General features: G+C 41.6%; 1 protein-coding gene across 24 annotated transcripts in view; it reads left to right on the plus strand.

Moving 5' to 3' along the window:
• The window catches only part of NRXN2 (neurexin 2), a 1,346,335-nt gene that overhangs the window by 199,268 nt on the left and 1,132,044 nt on the right, over positions 1–15,023 (plus strand). Inside the window, exon 5 of one of the 24 annotated variants that reach the window (XM_030218496.1) lies at positions 99–121. The exons of the other annotated variants lie outside the window; for them this stretch is intronic. Within the exon in view, the coding sequence (XP_030074356.1) occupies positions 99–121 (23 nt within the window). The remainder of the gene's footprint in view (positions 1–98; positions 122–15,023) is intronic. 24 annotated transcript variants of the gene reach the window in all.

Here is a 15,023-nt window from a genome sequence, read left to right on the forward strand (position 1 = left end):
AAGAGTTCTGTTTCAAGCACTGGAGGACTAACTATAATGATTGATACAGGCATAATGATCTGGGACAAGAGTTGGTGAAAAACCTCTCAGTTGTACAGTAGGATGCTGCTGTTACACTGAAGTAACATGGAGGCCCACCTTAATGTTTCTCCAATCCGCTGGTTTAGCGCACATCCTACCTTGATGCTGTCATTGAAAAAAATCCTGACATACATCATGAAATGCCAGGGGCACTATTTCATAAACCTAGAGATTTATGTTGGTTTGCCATTAAAGCACTCCATCAGTGGCAGGGAGATCAGACATGTGTTGCTTGCAACTGAGCTCCTTATTGGTTCAAGCCTGATTATCCGCAGCCGGCATCACAATCTACCCCTCTAAAGGATTCAGTCAGTTGTATGGGGGTAGATCTTCTGAGTTGTATATATTGGGAACACTGGGAATGGATAAGGTTTGTTGAAAAACTATTGCGTTACTACCTGTACTTACTGGAAAGGGGCTAAGTCCCAGGCATGAAGAGATGGTAAGAATCAGTAGATACACATGGTGGGCAGAAGTCTAAATCTTTAACTTGCAAGTATAAACTGAAACAGAACTGGAGTAAGAGAGGGCTGTATACTTCGAACTAATCTACATAAAATATAGCAAATAAATTTGCAAAGTGGAGACCACTGGTCACAAAGCATGAGCAGGGCCTGAAAATGAACTGAACAGTAGGTGCCATAAATCAGGTCACAAGGCTAGAGCTAAGGCTGGAGCTGAACCAGACCAGCACCTTGGAACTTGGTATCAACCAGCCTATAACAGATTAGTCTGAAGCAGAAACTGTTGGCAGCAAGGACTCTGGAAGCAGGCAGACCATTAACAAGTGAGGTGGTTGGCCTTTAGGTTGCTGCAAACAACTTTCTGTTCCTCAGCAACCCCTAATGACTAGATACCGGCCAGTCCCTAGTGCCAATGGTTGTCGTCTAGAGGATGTCTGAAACGGTCTTCTTCTCTGTTATTTCTGCTTGATTCAGGTTCTTGGCTTGTCTAACACTAGGCCTCCTGTCCTGAACTCTAGAACGACGATGCTTCAAGCTCCATGAGGGTCTTGCTCAGATATCCATTCAAGCATTGAAAACAATGTATTAAAGAAAAGCTGAAATTGGGGTAGGTTGGTGAAGGGTAAGGAGGATAGGACTTCAAGCAAACCAAATGGTGCCTCTTGCCTGTTCATCCAACACTTTTACTGGTGTGCTAATGGGGGTAATATTAATGCAGAGGGAGAAGATCCTTAAGTACTAAGAAAAGGTGGCAGAATTATTACATAGTTTAGTTTATTTGCATTTACCATACCTCACAAGCTAATTCTCAGATACAGGCTAAAAACAGAAAAATTCAGAAAAGAATTACAATACAGTGCAATCCACTTAAATGCAAGGGTCTGGGACCAAAGAATGCATGCGTTAACCAGAGCGTGCACTTAACTGTTGTGACCCAAAGAAGCTTGACATCTGATAAACGTATGTACAGTACTGTTTATTATTATACATACAGTATACAGTCTCAGTTAACTGACATTAGGCTTACTTGAAGTAATCAGTTATAGTCCTCTATACACTATTGGGTCTGTGAGTTCCACAGACTACGTCTGCCAGACGGTAAAAACTGTCATAGCACTGACATCCAGTGGCCTCCAGATAAGCCCGCACGGTGTTCAAACTCTCCAGCGCTCTTGCAAAAGTGACAGGAGGAGGTTGTTGAATTTCATCAGCATGTGCCTTGCTGCTCATTTCATCCTCTGTTTCATCATCAGCCGTTGTTGCCTGCGTGTAGGCGCATATCTGGACATCAGTGCTGTCGTCAGCTGTCCGTAGATCGTAATCAACAGCTACATAGCGATGAAACTCCTCTTCAGTAACACTGGCTGGGATGTCAATAACCTGTTCATCTGATGCGTTTGCAACAGCTGTATCTGTTTCGTCCCTCTCCACATCCTTAACAAAGCTTGCCTGCTTGTAGCAGTTCACAATGGTTGCCTGTGTAACATGATTTCAGGCTTCTTTCTGCATATGTAGGGAATCCAACAGTGATAGATTATGAGCCAGTTCAACAACACGTTTATCCTTGCCAGTCTGGTCATCCATAACGCTCATCAGACAACGTAGCACAACAGCCCGTTAAGGTTGTTTGAAATTGGCTATTATGCCCTGATCCATAGATTGGATCAGAGAGGTAGTGTTTGGTGGCAGGAAGACCACCTTGATGTTAGACAGCCTGACATCATCCCTGTGTGCAGCACAAATATCACTAACCCTAGAACGCATATTGGGGGCCTTTTAGGCCCCCATGCTTACATTTTTGCTATTATCTGCAAAATTACTTTAGTTAGAATTTTGAAACTCAAGGTATTACTCAAGTATGTCATTGTTGATAATATCCAGTTGTTCATATAATTTTTTTTCATAGGCATTATGGTGTAACAATGCTTGTTTGGTGAAAACTACATCTGTACGAATTGGGGGCCTTTTAGGCCCCCGCTGTTTTTATCATGTTCTCAGAAGTGTTTGTGTCTCAAGTTACTTTATTTGTACTCAGTAATGCTGGTTGAGGGGCCAGGGTGTGGATAATAACATGTGAGGATGTCATGTGATTTTTGGAGGGAGTGATAAGGCCATGACATCACCTCAGGTCCTCTGAACACTGAGGACAGTATACACTGTGAGCTAATTGCTGAAGGACCTGTGATAAGATAAGCTGTTGAGAGGAAATCTGTTTCATTTTCTAACATCTAGTCAGCAATGGCACAGTCTTCCTCCAAGTGTCTGACTGACCAAGAGATTGAAGCGATTATGTTTCAAAGCGATGATGAAAGTGAACTATCTTTGTCTGATGAAGAATATCTGCCACCAGCTAATCAAACATCCTCATCCAGTGATTCTTCTGATGATGAAGAAGTGAATCTAGTGGATCCTCAAGAAGTGATAAGTAGAACATCCAAAACGAATGTTTTTTGGAACAGTAATCCTACATTAGTCGGACGTACTCCAATACACAATATTGTGAGACAGGCTCAAGGAGCTGTGGGAAGTCCCAGTTACTTTACCCCTAAAGATGTATTCTGTACTTATTTTTCTGACAATATTGCAGAAGAGGTCCTATTATGTTCAAACCTAGAAGGAAGACGTATCGCTTCAGCAAAAAATAAGTCCTGGAAAAATATCTCAAAAGAGGAACTTTATGCATATATTGGACTTTTCCTGCTGGCAGGGAGTCAAAAATCGTATGATGTCCCAATACGAGAATTATTTCTGGACCCACTTTCTGATCCACACTATAAGGCGACAATGTCAGTGGGCAGATATGAGGAAATTAGAAGGATCATTCGCTTTGATGATAAGCGAACTCGTGCAGCGAGGTTTGAAACAGACAAATTAGCCCCTATCAGTTATATCTGGAACATATTTATCAAAAATTGCACAAAACTTTACAATCCTAGTACTAATGTTACTGTAGATGAGCAACTTGTACCGTTCAGAGGATGCTGCAAATTCATACAATACATGCCCAGCAAGCCAGCCAAGTACGGTATAAAAATCTTCTGGATGTGTGATTCTGCAAATTATTATGGCATAAATGGCGTAATCTACTGTGGCAAAGAGGTTGGTGCACCAGTACAGAAGGATCTGGGGTCTGAAATAGTCAAAACTCTTGCTGTTCCAATATTCAATTCAGGTAGAAACATCACCATGGACAATTATTTCACCAATGTTGAACTAGGCAATTTTCTGCTTGCAAAAGCTATTACACTTGTTGGTACTATAAAGCAAAACAGACGAGAAATTCCAGCAGCACTCAAACACAATCGTCAGCGAGCACTTTATGAGAGTGTCTTTGGATTCAATAACAAAGCGACTTTGGTATCTTACAAGGCAAAGAAGGAGAAATCTGTAATTTTACTCAGTACCATGCATCACGATTGCAGTGTTGACAGCAATAACCAAAAATTGAAACCAGAAATCATCCTGCATTACAATGCAACAAAAGGAGGTGTAGATAAAATGGATGAGATGGTGGGAGAATATTCGTGTAAGAGGCAAACAAAACGATGGCCTGTAGTACTATTTTCAAATATGCTTGATGTAGCAGCCCTAAATTCATTCATTATTTATACAGAAACTCATCCTGAATTTCATGCACAGAGGAAGGACAGGAGACGCTTATTCTTGAAGGACCTTTGTCATGAACTTGTAATACCTCACATGATAGAGCGAAGCGACTTGAAATGCTTGCCAAAGAAAACTAAAGAAGCAATGAAACGGTGTGGCGTACAGTTTCAGATTACTCCAGAGCCAGGAGAAAGAAAACGAAAGCGTTGTTTCATGTGTCCAAGAAACATAGAGAAGAAAACTGAGCGATATTGTTCCACTTGTAAGGAAACTGTTTGCAAAGAACACTCTTCTGAAAAAATAACATGTCAGAATTGTTTGGAAGACTAATATAATAGAAAAGAAAGTTAGAATAAAAATGTAGCTGCAGCTAGTTTGCTATAGATTTCTATGCATTTTTGTGTGTTTTCATGTCTTTGCGTGAAATTTGGGAAAAAAAAAGATTTTTTGGTGTTTTCTGTGAAAAATTATAATTAAAATGTTGTCCACTATTCATATTTTATTGAGCAATTTTGAAATAAACTTGTGAAAGTTATTTAAGTGTGTTTTTCTACATTATGTGCATGGGGGCCTAAAAGGCCCCCATGACGTTAATATGTATATTTTTAACGTCATGCGTTCTAGGGCTAAGCAACAAAATCTGACGCTTTTGTGCCCGCATTTGTCTACCTTCTTTAGCCACTGCTTCCAAATTTCCCCAGTCATCCATGAACTTGCATTAGCCTCGTATGACACAGGAAGTCGCTTAACTTTCTTGAAGCAACGGGGTTGTTTGCTCTTTCCAGTGACGAGGGGTTCCAATTTCTCACTCCCATCCATATTGCAGCAAAGGAGGATTGTCAGTCGGTCCTTCAACGTTTTACCTCCAGTAGTTTTGGCATGTTTGAATGCAAGTGTTCCATCAGGAATCACTCGCCAGTAGAGACCATTTTTGTCAGCATTGAAAATGTCACGAGGTGCAAACTCGTTCAAGATGGTAGGAAGAACTGAAACAACTCAATTTTCAGCAGCAAAGTCATCAGCGTCTTGTTTTTCACCATGATGTTTCTTGAATTTTATGTTGTTCCTCTCCTTCCATCTTTCCAACCATCCAACAGTGGCTTTGAATTCAGTTAGTCCAAGACTTTCAGGTAGCTGGTTAGCTTTCTCCATAAGCAGTGGACCACTGACAAGAAACTGTCTGCTCCTGACTCAAGAAAACCACCGAAGAAGAGCATCTTCTACCGCCTCAGCTTTTCTCGCCCGTTTTCGTTTCCATTGTGGATTTGTATTGTTTTGCCAGTCTTCCAGAAGCTGGTCTTTCTGCTTCAAGACACGTGAAATTTGACTGGGATTGACACCATATTCTTTAGCAATAGATGCTTGACTTTGTTTGTTTTCTAATTTTTTAAGAACTTCTATTCGTTCAGCCAGTGTTAAAGTCTTACAGTTCCGCCGCAACGCCGACGCCAGTGTACACTCTAACAACATTCTTTCACTTATTTATTTATAGCATTTATATCCCACAATATTCCCACCCATGGGCAGGCTCAAAGTGGCATACAACAGTCTACAAAAACATACAACAATTCTGCAAACAAGTAATCAATATTGTAAGAGAGAAAGGGAAAGAGCAAGGTGAGAAAAGGGGAAAGAGTAGCTGTGATCAGTATGTCGCTACAACAGTTGTAATTCAGAAGGAAGAGACACCAGGTGGGTTTGGAGCGCATGCTCTACCAAAAACGAAGGTCTTGAGGTGCTTCTTGAAGGTCGGGTGGCAGTTAAAGGGGCGGTAAATTTGAAATCTCGTTGGTTGTCATGCGCCAATCGGCTTCCATATTCTGTGCACGCGCTTATGCGGAGTCTTTCCTGCAGAGGAGCGGTCTTAAACCGTGCATATAAGCGAATCTTGCACTTATCAGTGGTGCACTAAACCGAAGTTTGTCCCCATAGAAATTGATGGTGCCAAAAACGGGACCAAAGTACAGCATGCAGTTAAACAGAGCATGCGCTTATCCAACGTGCACTTAAATGGAGTGCACTGTATTTGATAGGATAGATAGTATCATCAGCAATAGCACAGTCAATCAAAGGTGAAGGGTAAATAGAGGACATAAAGGAAGGGGAGAGAGACAGTACTTAGAGCAAGAACTGTGGAGAGGGGAGGATTTTAACAGTGCAATATGACAACCCTTTATGTGATTAATTGAAAGTCTATTTAAAAAAACAGGTTTTCAAAGCTTTTTTAAAGTTCTTAAAGGAAAGTTCAGACTGTATCAGCAATAGAAGGAAGTTCCACTGGGCAGGGGTTGAAAAAAATGTGTGATGGCAGGTGGATTCAAGGTGAGCTACTTTAGGATGAGGAAGGACAAGACGATGGTCGTATATCGAACGGAGAAGGCATGCCGGGGAACAGGGAATTGTGAGAGCAGTCAGGGAGACCAAATCAATGAGCCTTAAAACGAGCATGAGAGTTTGAATGAAATGTGTTTTTCAATTGAAAGCCAATGGAGTTTTTGAAACATGGGAGAAAAATGATCAAACTTTTGTGAGTGGCATATGAGTTTAACAGCCATGTTTTGTATTGATTGAAACTTCTTCAGATTTGAGTGAGAGAATCCTAAATAGACAATGTTACAGTAATCGAGCCTAGTTATCAATAAAGACAGCACAAGAGAGTGAAATGTGTCTTGATCAAAATATCTGCGAATTGAACACAATTGACGGAGTATATAGAAACTAGTTTTGCACAGGTTAGAAATTTGGGTAGAAAAAGTAAGACCAGAATCAAGGATAATTCCCAAATAGCAAATACAAGTCCCAAAGAGATTCAAAAGAATAATAGGTGTGGAAAGACCACCAGTGAACCAACATGCCACTGTTTTATCTTTGTTTAGAACCAATTTGTGCCCACCAGAAACAGGAAGTAGTGTCAGAGGAGGCAGGCTATGGCAGAAGAAAGAAGGCCTACGCTGTCTGGAAGGAGTGTCTTCAACACTGCCAACCATATGGCGAGGCTTGTGGTGCACCGGGGTGGAAGGGGCAGTAGGCGTTGGAGATTGAGAGTGCCAGGGTTCAGGAGGTAAAGAATTGAAAGCAGAGAAGAAGAGATATAGCAGACCTCAGAGGCAGGGAGCAGAGCAAATGTGTGTGGAAAAACGCATTTAGGTGTGTGAGCTGAAAAAGGAACTTAAATGTGTGTGTCACATGCCTAATGCATTGGACTTGGCATGCCTGCTTTGTGAGCTTTTAAAATGTGTATAAATCCAAAGACTGGTAAGGAGGAGGGAGAGAGAGAGGCAGGTTGTTGATGTCTCTCAGATAAAACCGCTGCTCACTTGTAAATGCCAGTCGCCAGCTTCTCTCTCCTTGCTGTATCTGTCTCCTAGTATGTCCTCTGTTTTGTTTGCTATCAGATTTCCCCTCATTCATCTCTATGTGTGTGTCTGTTTCTGAGATGTGACCCCTGTGCTCTCTGTAACAAACCCACTCTTGCATCTCTCTCGCTGCTGTCTGTCAGATGAGTTTCTTGCCTGTGCTCACGCGCTCTCTCTCGCGCTCTCTCTCTCTCTCAGGGACTAGAGTTGCCCTTTGTTACCTTGTGGTTCTCCAGATTCTGCTTCTCTGCTCTGGTGCATCCGGGTGAAGAGTCCTGTGTTTAATTCACTTTGCAATTCATTTCTGTCAGAATCAATATTCTGGGAGAACTGGAAGGACTGAGGAGCTGCTGCTACTACTCAGGAGTTATCTTTAGATACTTCTTGCTGCTGCCTGTGCTGCGTTTATGTGTGTGTGGTAGCAGTTATATTTTTATGGAGATTACTTATAGCAAGTCAGTCTCTGCCTCTGTCTCTGTCTCTCTCTTGTCATCTTCTAATAGCTCATCATATTAACTTCCTTCTCTCCACTCCCCTGTTCACAATTTAGGGGCGAATGAAGCTGCCAAAAGCCCCCCCTGGGCCCTAGTAGCATTTTGTCCAAATTTGGACAACAGTGGTGAGGTTTACCTGCATTTTGCATTTGTTGCAGTGTTTGCCTAGCCTTTGTCATTCACAGATTGATGCTTGGGGCTTTCTTATTAAAGGTCTAATCCTAGCCATGCTCCCCCCTCCACAGAGGCAGACTTTCTTCTTGAACCCCTCCCAGTAAAGCTCTGCTCATTGGCATTATTTAACAGCCACTGCCATCCTCGTCATATGATCCCTTGCTTTACATTTTGGGGTGGGGGAGTGAGGGGTAGGCTATGGTCCAAGCTTCTTATTCCCCTCTTACCAAAAGTACTTGGTAACTGACTTGGTAGCCGCAGCTGTGTTCCTCCCTCTGCTGGCGTGGTCAAGACTGATGCACTCCTAACTTTTCCAACCTTTCCAACTACTGTTGGTGGATAGAATCCTTTAAAGGTCTCTGCCTATACAGTAAATGCCTCTGTCACTCATTCTCTGTCCCATGGTGTTCAGGAAGCACTGTGGAGGGGAAAGAGGGGCATCCTCAGATCTCTGCAGAGAAGGCGGGTAACATGAGCCCCACTCATTGCTTATTTTTCCTGGTTTTTTCTTTAAATGCTTTCAGGGAGAGTTCCCTATTTCAATTACTCTCAAAGCTCATCCTGTTTTGAATTATTATGTATGTTTTTGTTATGTAAGCTGCTTAAGGATAGGTGGGATATACATTTTTAAAATAAATAAAAAAAAATAGCCCTATGCAGGCATCAAATACATAAAACATGAATAAGCACGGGGATCTAAAAATTTATCTTCATCAGAGTCCCTGCAGACACTTCACTGATAAACCTAACACACAAATAACTCAAGAGTGGATCTACTTCAAAGTTCCCTGCAGATATTGCACCAATACACATAAAGAATGGATAACTCAAGTGTAAATCTTCCTCATAGCCATATGCAGGGATCACACACACAAAGTGTGACAGCAGCATGAAGAGCTGAAGAGTGGATCTTTATCAGAGCCCCACTGATGTGCCACACTGATGCATTGTTTTGAGTAACCTGTATAGCCTGAGCTAAAGGAGCAAAAGGGGCACTCAGGGAGGAAAAGGCCATAGCGGAGAGACTAAATGAATTGTTTGCTTTGGACTTTATGGAAGAAGATGTTAGAGATATACCGGTACCGGAAATGGTTTTCAACAGTGATGATGCAGAGGAACTGGAAGAAATCTCAGTGAACCTGGAAGACGTACTGAGCCAAATCGACAAATTAAAGAGCGATAAATCACCTGGACTGGATGGCATCCATCCAATGGTACTGAAAGAACTCAAAACATGAAATTGCTGATCTGCTGTTAGCAACTTATAGCCTGTCTTTAAAATCATCCATAGTACCTGAAGATTGGAGGGTGGCCAATGTAATGCTGATTTTTTAAAAGTTGTTCCAGGGGTGATCCAGGAAATTACAGTCAAATGCAAAGCACTGATAAGGAAGGCAAAGGGGGACTTTGAAAAAAAGATTGCATTGGAGGCAAAAACACATAGTAAAAAATTTTTGAGGTATATTAAAAGCAAGAAGCTGGCAAAAGAATCAGTTGGACCGCTAGATGACTGAGGGGTAAAAGGGGCATTCAAGGAAGACAAAGCCATAGCAGAGAGATTAAATGAATTCTTTGCTTCGGTCTTCACCAAGGAAGATTTCGGAGAGATACCAGTGCCAGAAATGGTATTCAAAGCTGATGAGTCAGAGAAACTGAATTAATTCTCTGTAAACCTGGAAGATGTAATGGCGCAATTTGACAAATTGAAGAGTAGCAAATCACCCGGACCGGAGTACTGATAGAATTGAAAAATGAACTTGCAGAAATGTTGTTAGTAATATGTGATTTATCTTTAAAATCAAGCATGGTACCAGAAGATTGGAGGGTGGCCAATGTAACGCCAATTTTTAAAATGGAAATTACAGACCAGTGAGCCTGACGTCAGTGCCAGTCAAAATGGTAGAGACTATTATAAAGAACAAAATTACAAAGCATATTCAAAAGCATGGATTAATGAGACAAAGCCAATGTGGATTTAGTGAAGGGAAATCTTGCCTCACCAGTCTATTACATTTCTTTGAAGGGGTGAACAAATATGTGGATAAAGGTGAGACAGTCGATATTGTGTATCTGGATTTTCAAAAGGCATTTGACAAAGTACCTCAAAAAAGACTCCAGAGAAAATTGGAGAGTCATGGGATAGGAGGTAGTGTTCTATTGTGGATTAAAAACTGGTTAAAAGATAGAAAACAGAGAGTATGGTTAAATGGTCAATATTCTCAATGGAGAAGAGTAGATAACCCCACAATCTACTCTTCTCCATTGAGAATATTGACCATTTAAATCTACTCTCTGTTTTCTATCTTTTAACCAGTGATGGGACTGGTGCTTTTTAACATATTTATAAATGATCTAGAGATGGAAATACTTAGTGAGGTAATTAAATTTGCTGACAACACAAAGTTATTCAAAGTTGTTAAATCACAGGAGGAATGTGAAAAATTACGAGACTACGAGACTGGGCATCCAAATGGCAGATGACGTTTAATAGGAGCAAGTGCAAAGTGATGCATGTGGGAAAGAGGAACCCGAACTTTAGCTACATAATGCAAGGTTCCACATTAGGAGTCTCCGACCAGGAAAGGGAGCTAGGTGTCCTCTGTTGAAACCCTCTGCTCAGTGTGCGGTGGCGGTTAAGAAAGCAAATAGAATGTTAGGTATAATTAGAAAAGGAATGGAAAACAAAAATGAGGACATTATAATGCCTTTGTATTGCTCCATGGTGCGACCACACCTCAAATATTGTGCGCAATTTTGGTCACCGTATCTCAAAAAAGATATAGTGGAATTAGAAAAGGTACAGAGCAGGGCAACAAAAATGATAAAGGGGAAGGGGCAACTTCCCTATGAGGAAAGACTAAAGCAGCTAAGGCTATTCAGCTTGGAGAAAAGATGGCTGAGGGGAGATATGATAGAGGTCTATAAAATAATGAGTGGAGTGGAATGGGTAGAAGTGAATCGCTTGTTTACTCTTTCCAAAAATACTAGGACTAGGAGGCATGCAATGCAGCTACAAAGTAGTAAATTTAAAATGAATCAGAGAAAATATTTCTTCTTTCGTTGTCAGAGAATGTAGTAAAAGCAGTTAGCTTAGTGGGGTTTAAAAAGGTTTGGATAGCTTCCTAAAAGAAAAGTCCATAAGCCATTATTAAAATGGATGGGGAAAATCCACTGCTTATTTCTAGGATAAGCAGCATAAAATGTATTGTACTGTTTTGGGATCTTGCTAGATATTTGTAACCTGGATTGGCCACTGTTGTAAACAGGATGCTGGGCTTGATGAACCTTCGGTCTGTCCCAGTATGGCATTACTTATGTACTTATGCACAGACCAGTAAGCCTAATGTCAATGCAGGTTAAATAGTGGAAACTCTTGTAAAGAATAAAATTAAAGAACACATAAACATAGTTTAATGGGACAGAGTCAGCATGGTTTCAGCCAAGGGAAGTCTTGTCTCACCAATTGTCTTCTTTTCTTTGAAGACATGAATAAACATGTTGATAAAGGTGAGCCGGTTGATGTAGTGTATCTAGATTTTCAGAAAGCTTTTGACAAAGATCCTAATGAGAGACTCCCAAGAAAATTAAAAAGTCATGGCATAGGAAGCAATGTTCTGTTATGGATTAGGAATTGGTTATTGGACAGAAAACAGAGGGTAGGGTTAAATTGCCATTTTTCTCAATGGAGGAAGGTGAATAGTGGAGTGCTGCAGGGATCTGTACCGGAACTGGTGCTATTTAACATATTTATAAATAATCTGGAAATTGGCAAGTGAGGTGATTAAATTTGCAGATGACACAAAACTATTCAAAGTTGTTAAAATACATGTGGACTGTGAAAAATTGCAGAAAGACCTTAGGAAATTGGAAGACTGGGAATCCAAATGGCAGATAAAATTTAGTGTGGACAAATGCAAAGTAATGCACATTGGGAAGACCAATCTAAACCATAGTTACCTGATGCTAGGGTCCACCTTAGGAGTCAGCATCCAAGAAAAAGATCTAGGTGTCGTAAGTGCTTTTTTTGTAGGAAAAAAGTTACTGATACTCATTATGGGTATCTTTAAGGGCAAGGTCATTATGGCTCTGCCCCTACAGTAGCCACACCCACAGCAGCCACACCCCTTTTACCAGCAATGGCGTATATAAACAGGCTTCATTGAAAATATTACACCAGAATAGGAGAAGAAAAATATTGTGATTTTTTTTTCATTATAAATAATTTCTGTAAGCTGTTACAGCTCCAGTATACCCAAAATGTCAAAAACCAAATTAGCACACAGACCAGGAATTAGAACAGTCTGGCCAGACCTGAAACACAATATGTTATCAAAATCTCAGAACCTAACAAACAGATCCCTATTCAGATAATTGGCCTTGCAGTCAAACATGCAGAACAGAGATAGCCCCTCTTCAAATTCTTCAAAAATTAACCTGAAATCCTAAGACGCTAGACTCTGCATACTGCACAATACTAGGAAAAAAGAAAGAACTATGTTTCCTCCTATGCAGTGCAAAATAAGACAGCAGATGTAAATTCTCAAATTGGACATATTCCAAACACTAAAATTAGAATAAAATGATTTTTTCTATCTTTGCTATCTGGTGATTTTGTTTTTCTGATCATGTTGGTTTCAGTCTCTGACTCTGCTGCTCTCTGTTTTCTTAACTCCGTTTCCAGGGCTTCCTGTCCATTTACTTCTTTACTTTCCTCCTTTCTTCTTCATTTCTTGCCCTGCATCCATAAGTAAAATCTGGGTCCTCCATGGACTTGATTGGAGGAGGTATACAGTGGATCCAGCTTTTGCCTATTTTCTCTATCCATGTGCAGTTTTTCTCCACTCTTCCCTTTCCTTCATCTCCATTCATGTGCATTCTTTTCTCTTCCCTGCCCTCCCCTCCATCCATCCATGTCCAGCAATTCTCCTCTTTCCCCTGCCCTACATTCCCATTCATATCCAGCAATTCTCCTCTGCCCGCTATTCTCCCCTCCCATCCATGCTCACTGATTCTCCTCTCCACCCTCTCCTCCCTTGACATCCATGTCCAGCGATTCTCCTCTGCCCCTTGTCCTCCCCTCCCATCCATGTACAGCGATTCTCCTCTGCCCTTGTCCTCCCCTCTAATCAATGTCCAGCAATTCTCCTCTCTCCCCTGTCTTCTCTTCCATCCATGTCCAGCGATTCTCCTCTGCTCCCAGTCCTCCCCTTCTATCCATGTCCAGTGATTCTCCTCTCTCCTCTGCCTTCCCCTCCCTTCCTCCTCCCACTGCCTGCCTGGTTGAGAGTCCAGGCTTCTGGCAGTAATCAGCCAGTACAAGGTCCAGCATCAGTGCTGAGGAGCCTTTGTGCCCAATGCCATGTGCTTTGGAAGGCCCTGTTCTGCTCTCTCTGACACTTATGCGTCAGAGGGCGGTACCAACAGGGCCTCCAGGAATGGATAGGCTGGAAGGCTGAGTGTGCTGGTGCCAGACTTTGCTTGTACTGAGTGATGATCGCAGGCTCAGACTCTCAAGCAGGCAACGAGAAGAAACGGGGGCAGCGAGAGGAAACAGGAGGTAAAAAAAAAAAAGGTGCTGGTACGCTGCACCGGCACATACCAGCACAAAAAAAACACTGGTTGTAGATAATATTCTGAAATCTTCTGCCCAGTGTGTGGTGATGGCCAGAAAAGCAAACATGATGCTAGGAATTATTAGGAAAGGGATGATGAATAAGTCCGAAACTACTATGATTCGTCTGTATTGCTCCATGATGCGACCCTACCTTGAGTATCAGGTTCCATGGGATTGGAGAACAGCGGATGTGGTCCCTCTTCACAAAACTGGTGGAGCGCATGATCTGGCGAGGAACATGAATATGATCAGTTTTCATGTCAACCTTGAAGTAACTATACACAGGAAGTCAAATACGTTAGCGTTTAACTTTAAAAAAGGAGACTTTGATAAAATAAGAAGAACGGTTTAAAAAAAAACTTAGGGGGGCAACTGAGAGGGTAAAAACTGTACAACAGGCATGGACGCTGTTAAAAAATACCTTCCTGGAGGCCCAGGCCAAACATATTCCGCGAATTAGAAAAGAAAGACGGAAGTCCAAAGACAGCTGGCGTGGTTGAATAGTGAGGTGAAGGAAGCTATCTATTAGGGCTAAAAGAAACGCCTTCAGAAAATGGAAGAAGGAACCGTCTGAAAATAACAAGAAACAGCATAAGGTGTGTCAAAGCAAATGCAAGGCGCAGATAAAGAAGGCCAAGAGGGATTACGAAAAAAATATAGCATTAGAGGCAAAAAAAACATAGCAAAATTTTTTTTGGTATATTAAAAGCAGGAAGCCGGCAAAAGAATCGGTTGGGCCGTTGGATGATCGAGGGGTAAAAGGGGCGATCAAGGAAGATAAAGACGTAGAAGAGAGATTGAATGAATTCTTTGCTTCGGTCTTCACTGAGGAAGATTTGGCTGGGATACCGGTGTCGGAAATGGTATTTCAAGCGGACGAGTCGGAGAAACTTACTGACTTCACGGTAAACCTGGAGGACGTAATGGGGCAGTTCAGCAAACTGAAGAGTAGCAAATCTCTTGGACCAGATGGTATTCATCCTAGAGAACTGATAGAACTGAAAAATGAGCTTGCGGAGCTACTGTTAGTAATATGCAATTTGTCCTTAAAATCGAGCGTGGTACTGTAAGATTGGAGGGTGGCCAATGTAACGCTGATTTTTAAAAAAGGTTCCAGGGGAGATCCGGGAAATTATATACCGGTGAGTCTGACGTCGGTGCCGGGGAAAATGGTAGAGGCTATTATCAAAAACAAAATTACTGAGCACATCCAAGGACATAGATTACTGAGACC

This window comes from Microcaecilia unicolor, chromosome 11 (genome assembly GCF_901765095.1).
Source record: "Microcaecilia unicolor chromosome 11, aMicUni1.1, whole genome shotgun sequence".
Lineage (NCBI taxonomy): Eukaryota > Metazoa > Chordata > Amphibia > Gymnophiona > Siphonopidae > Microcaecilia > Microcaecilia unicolor.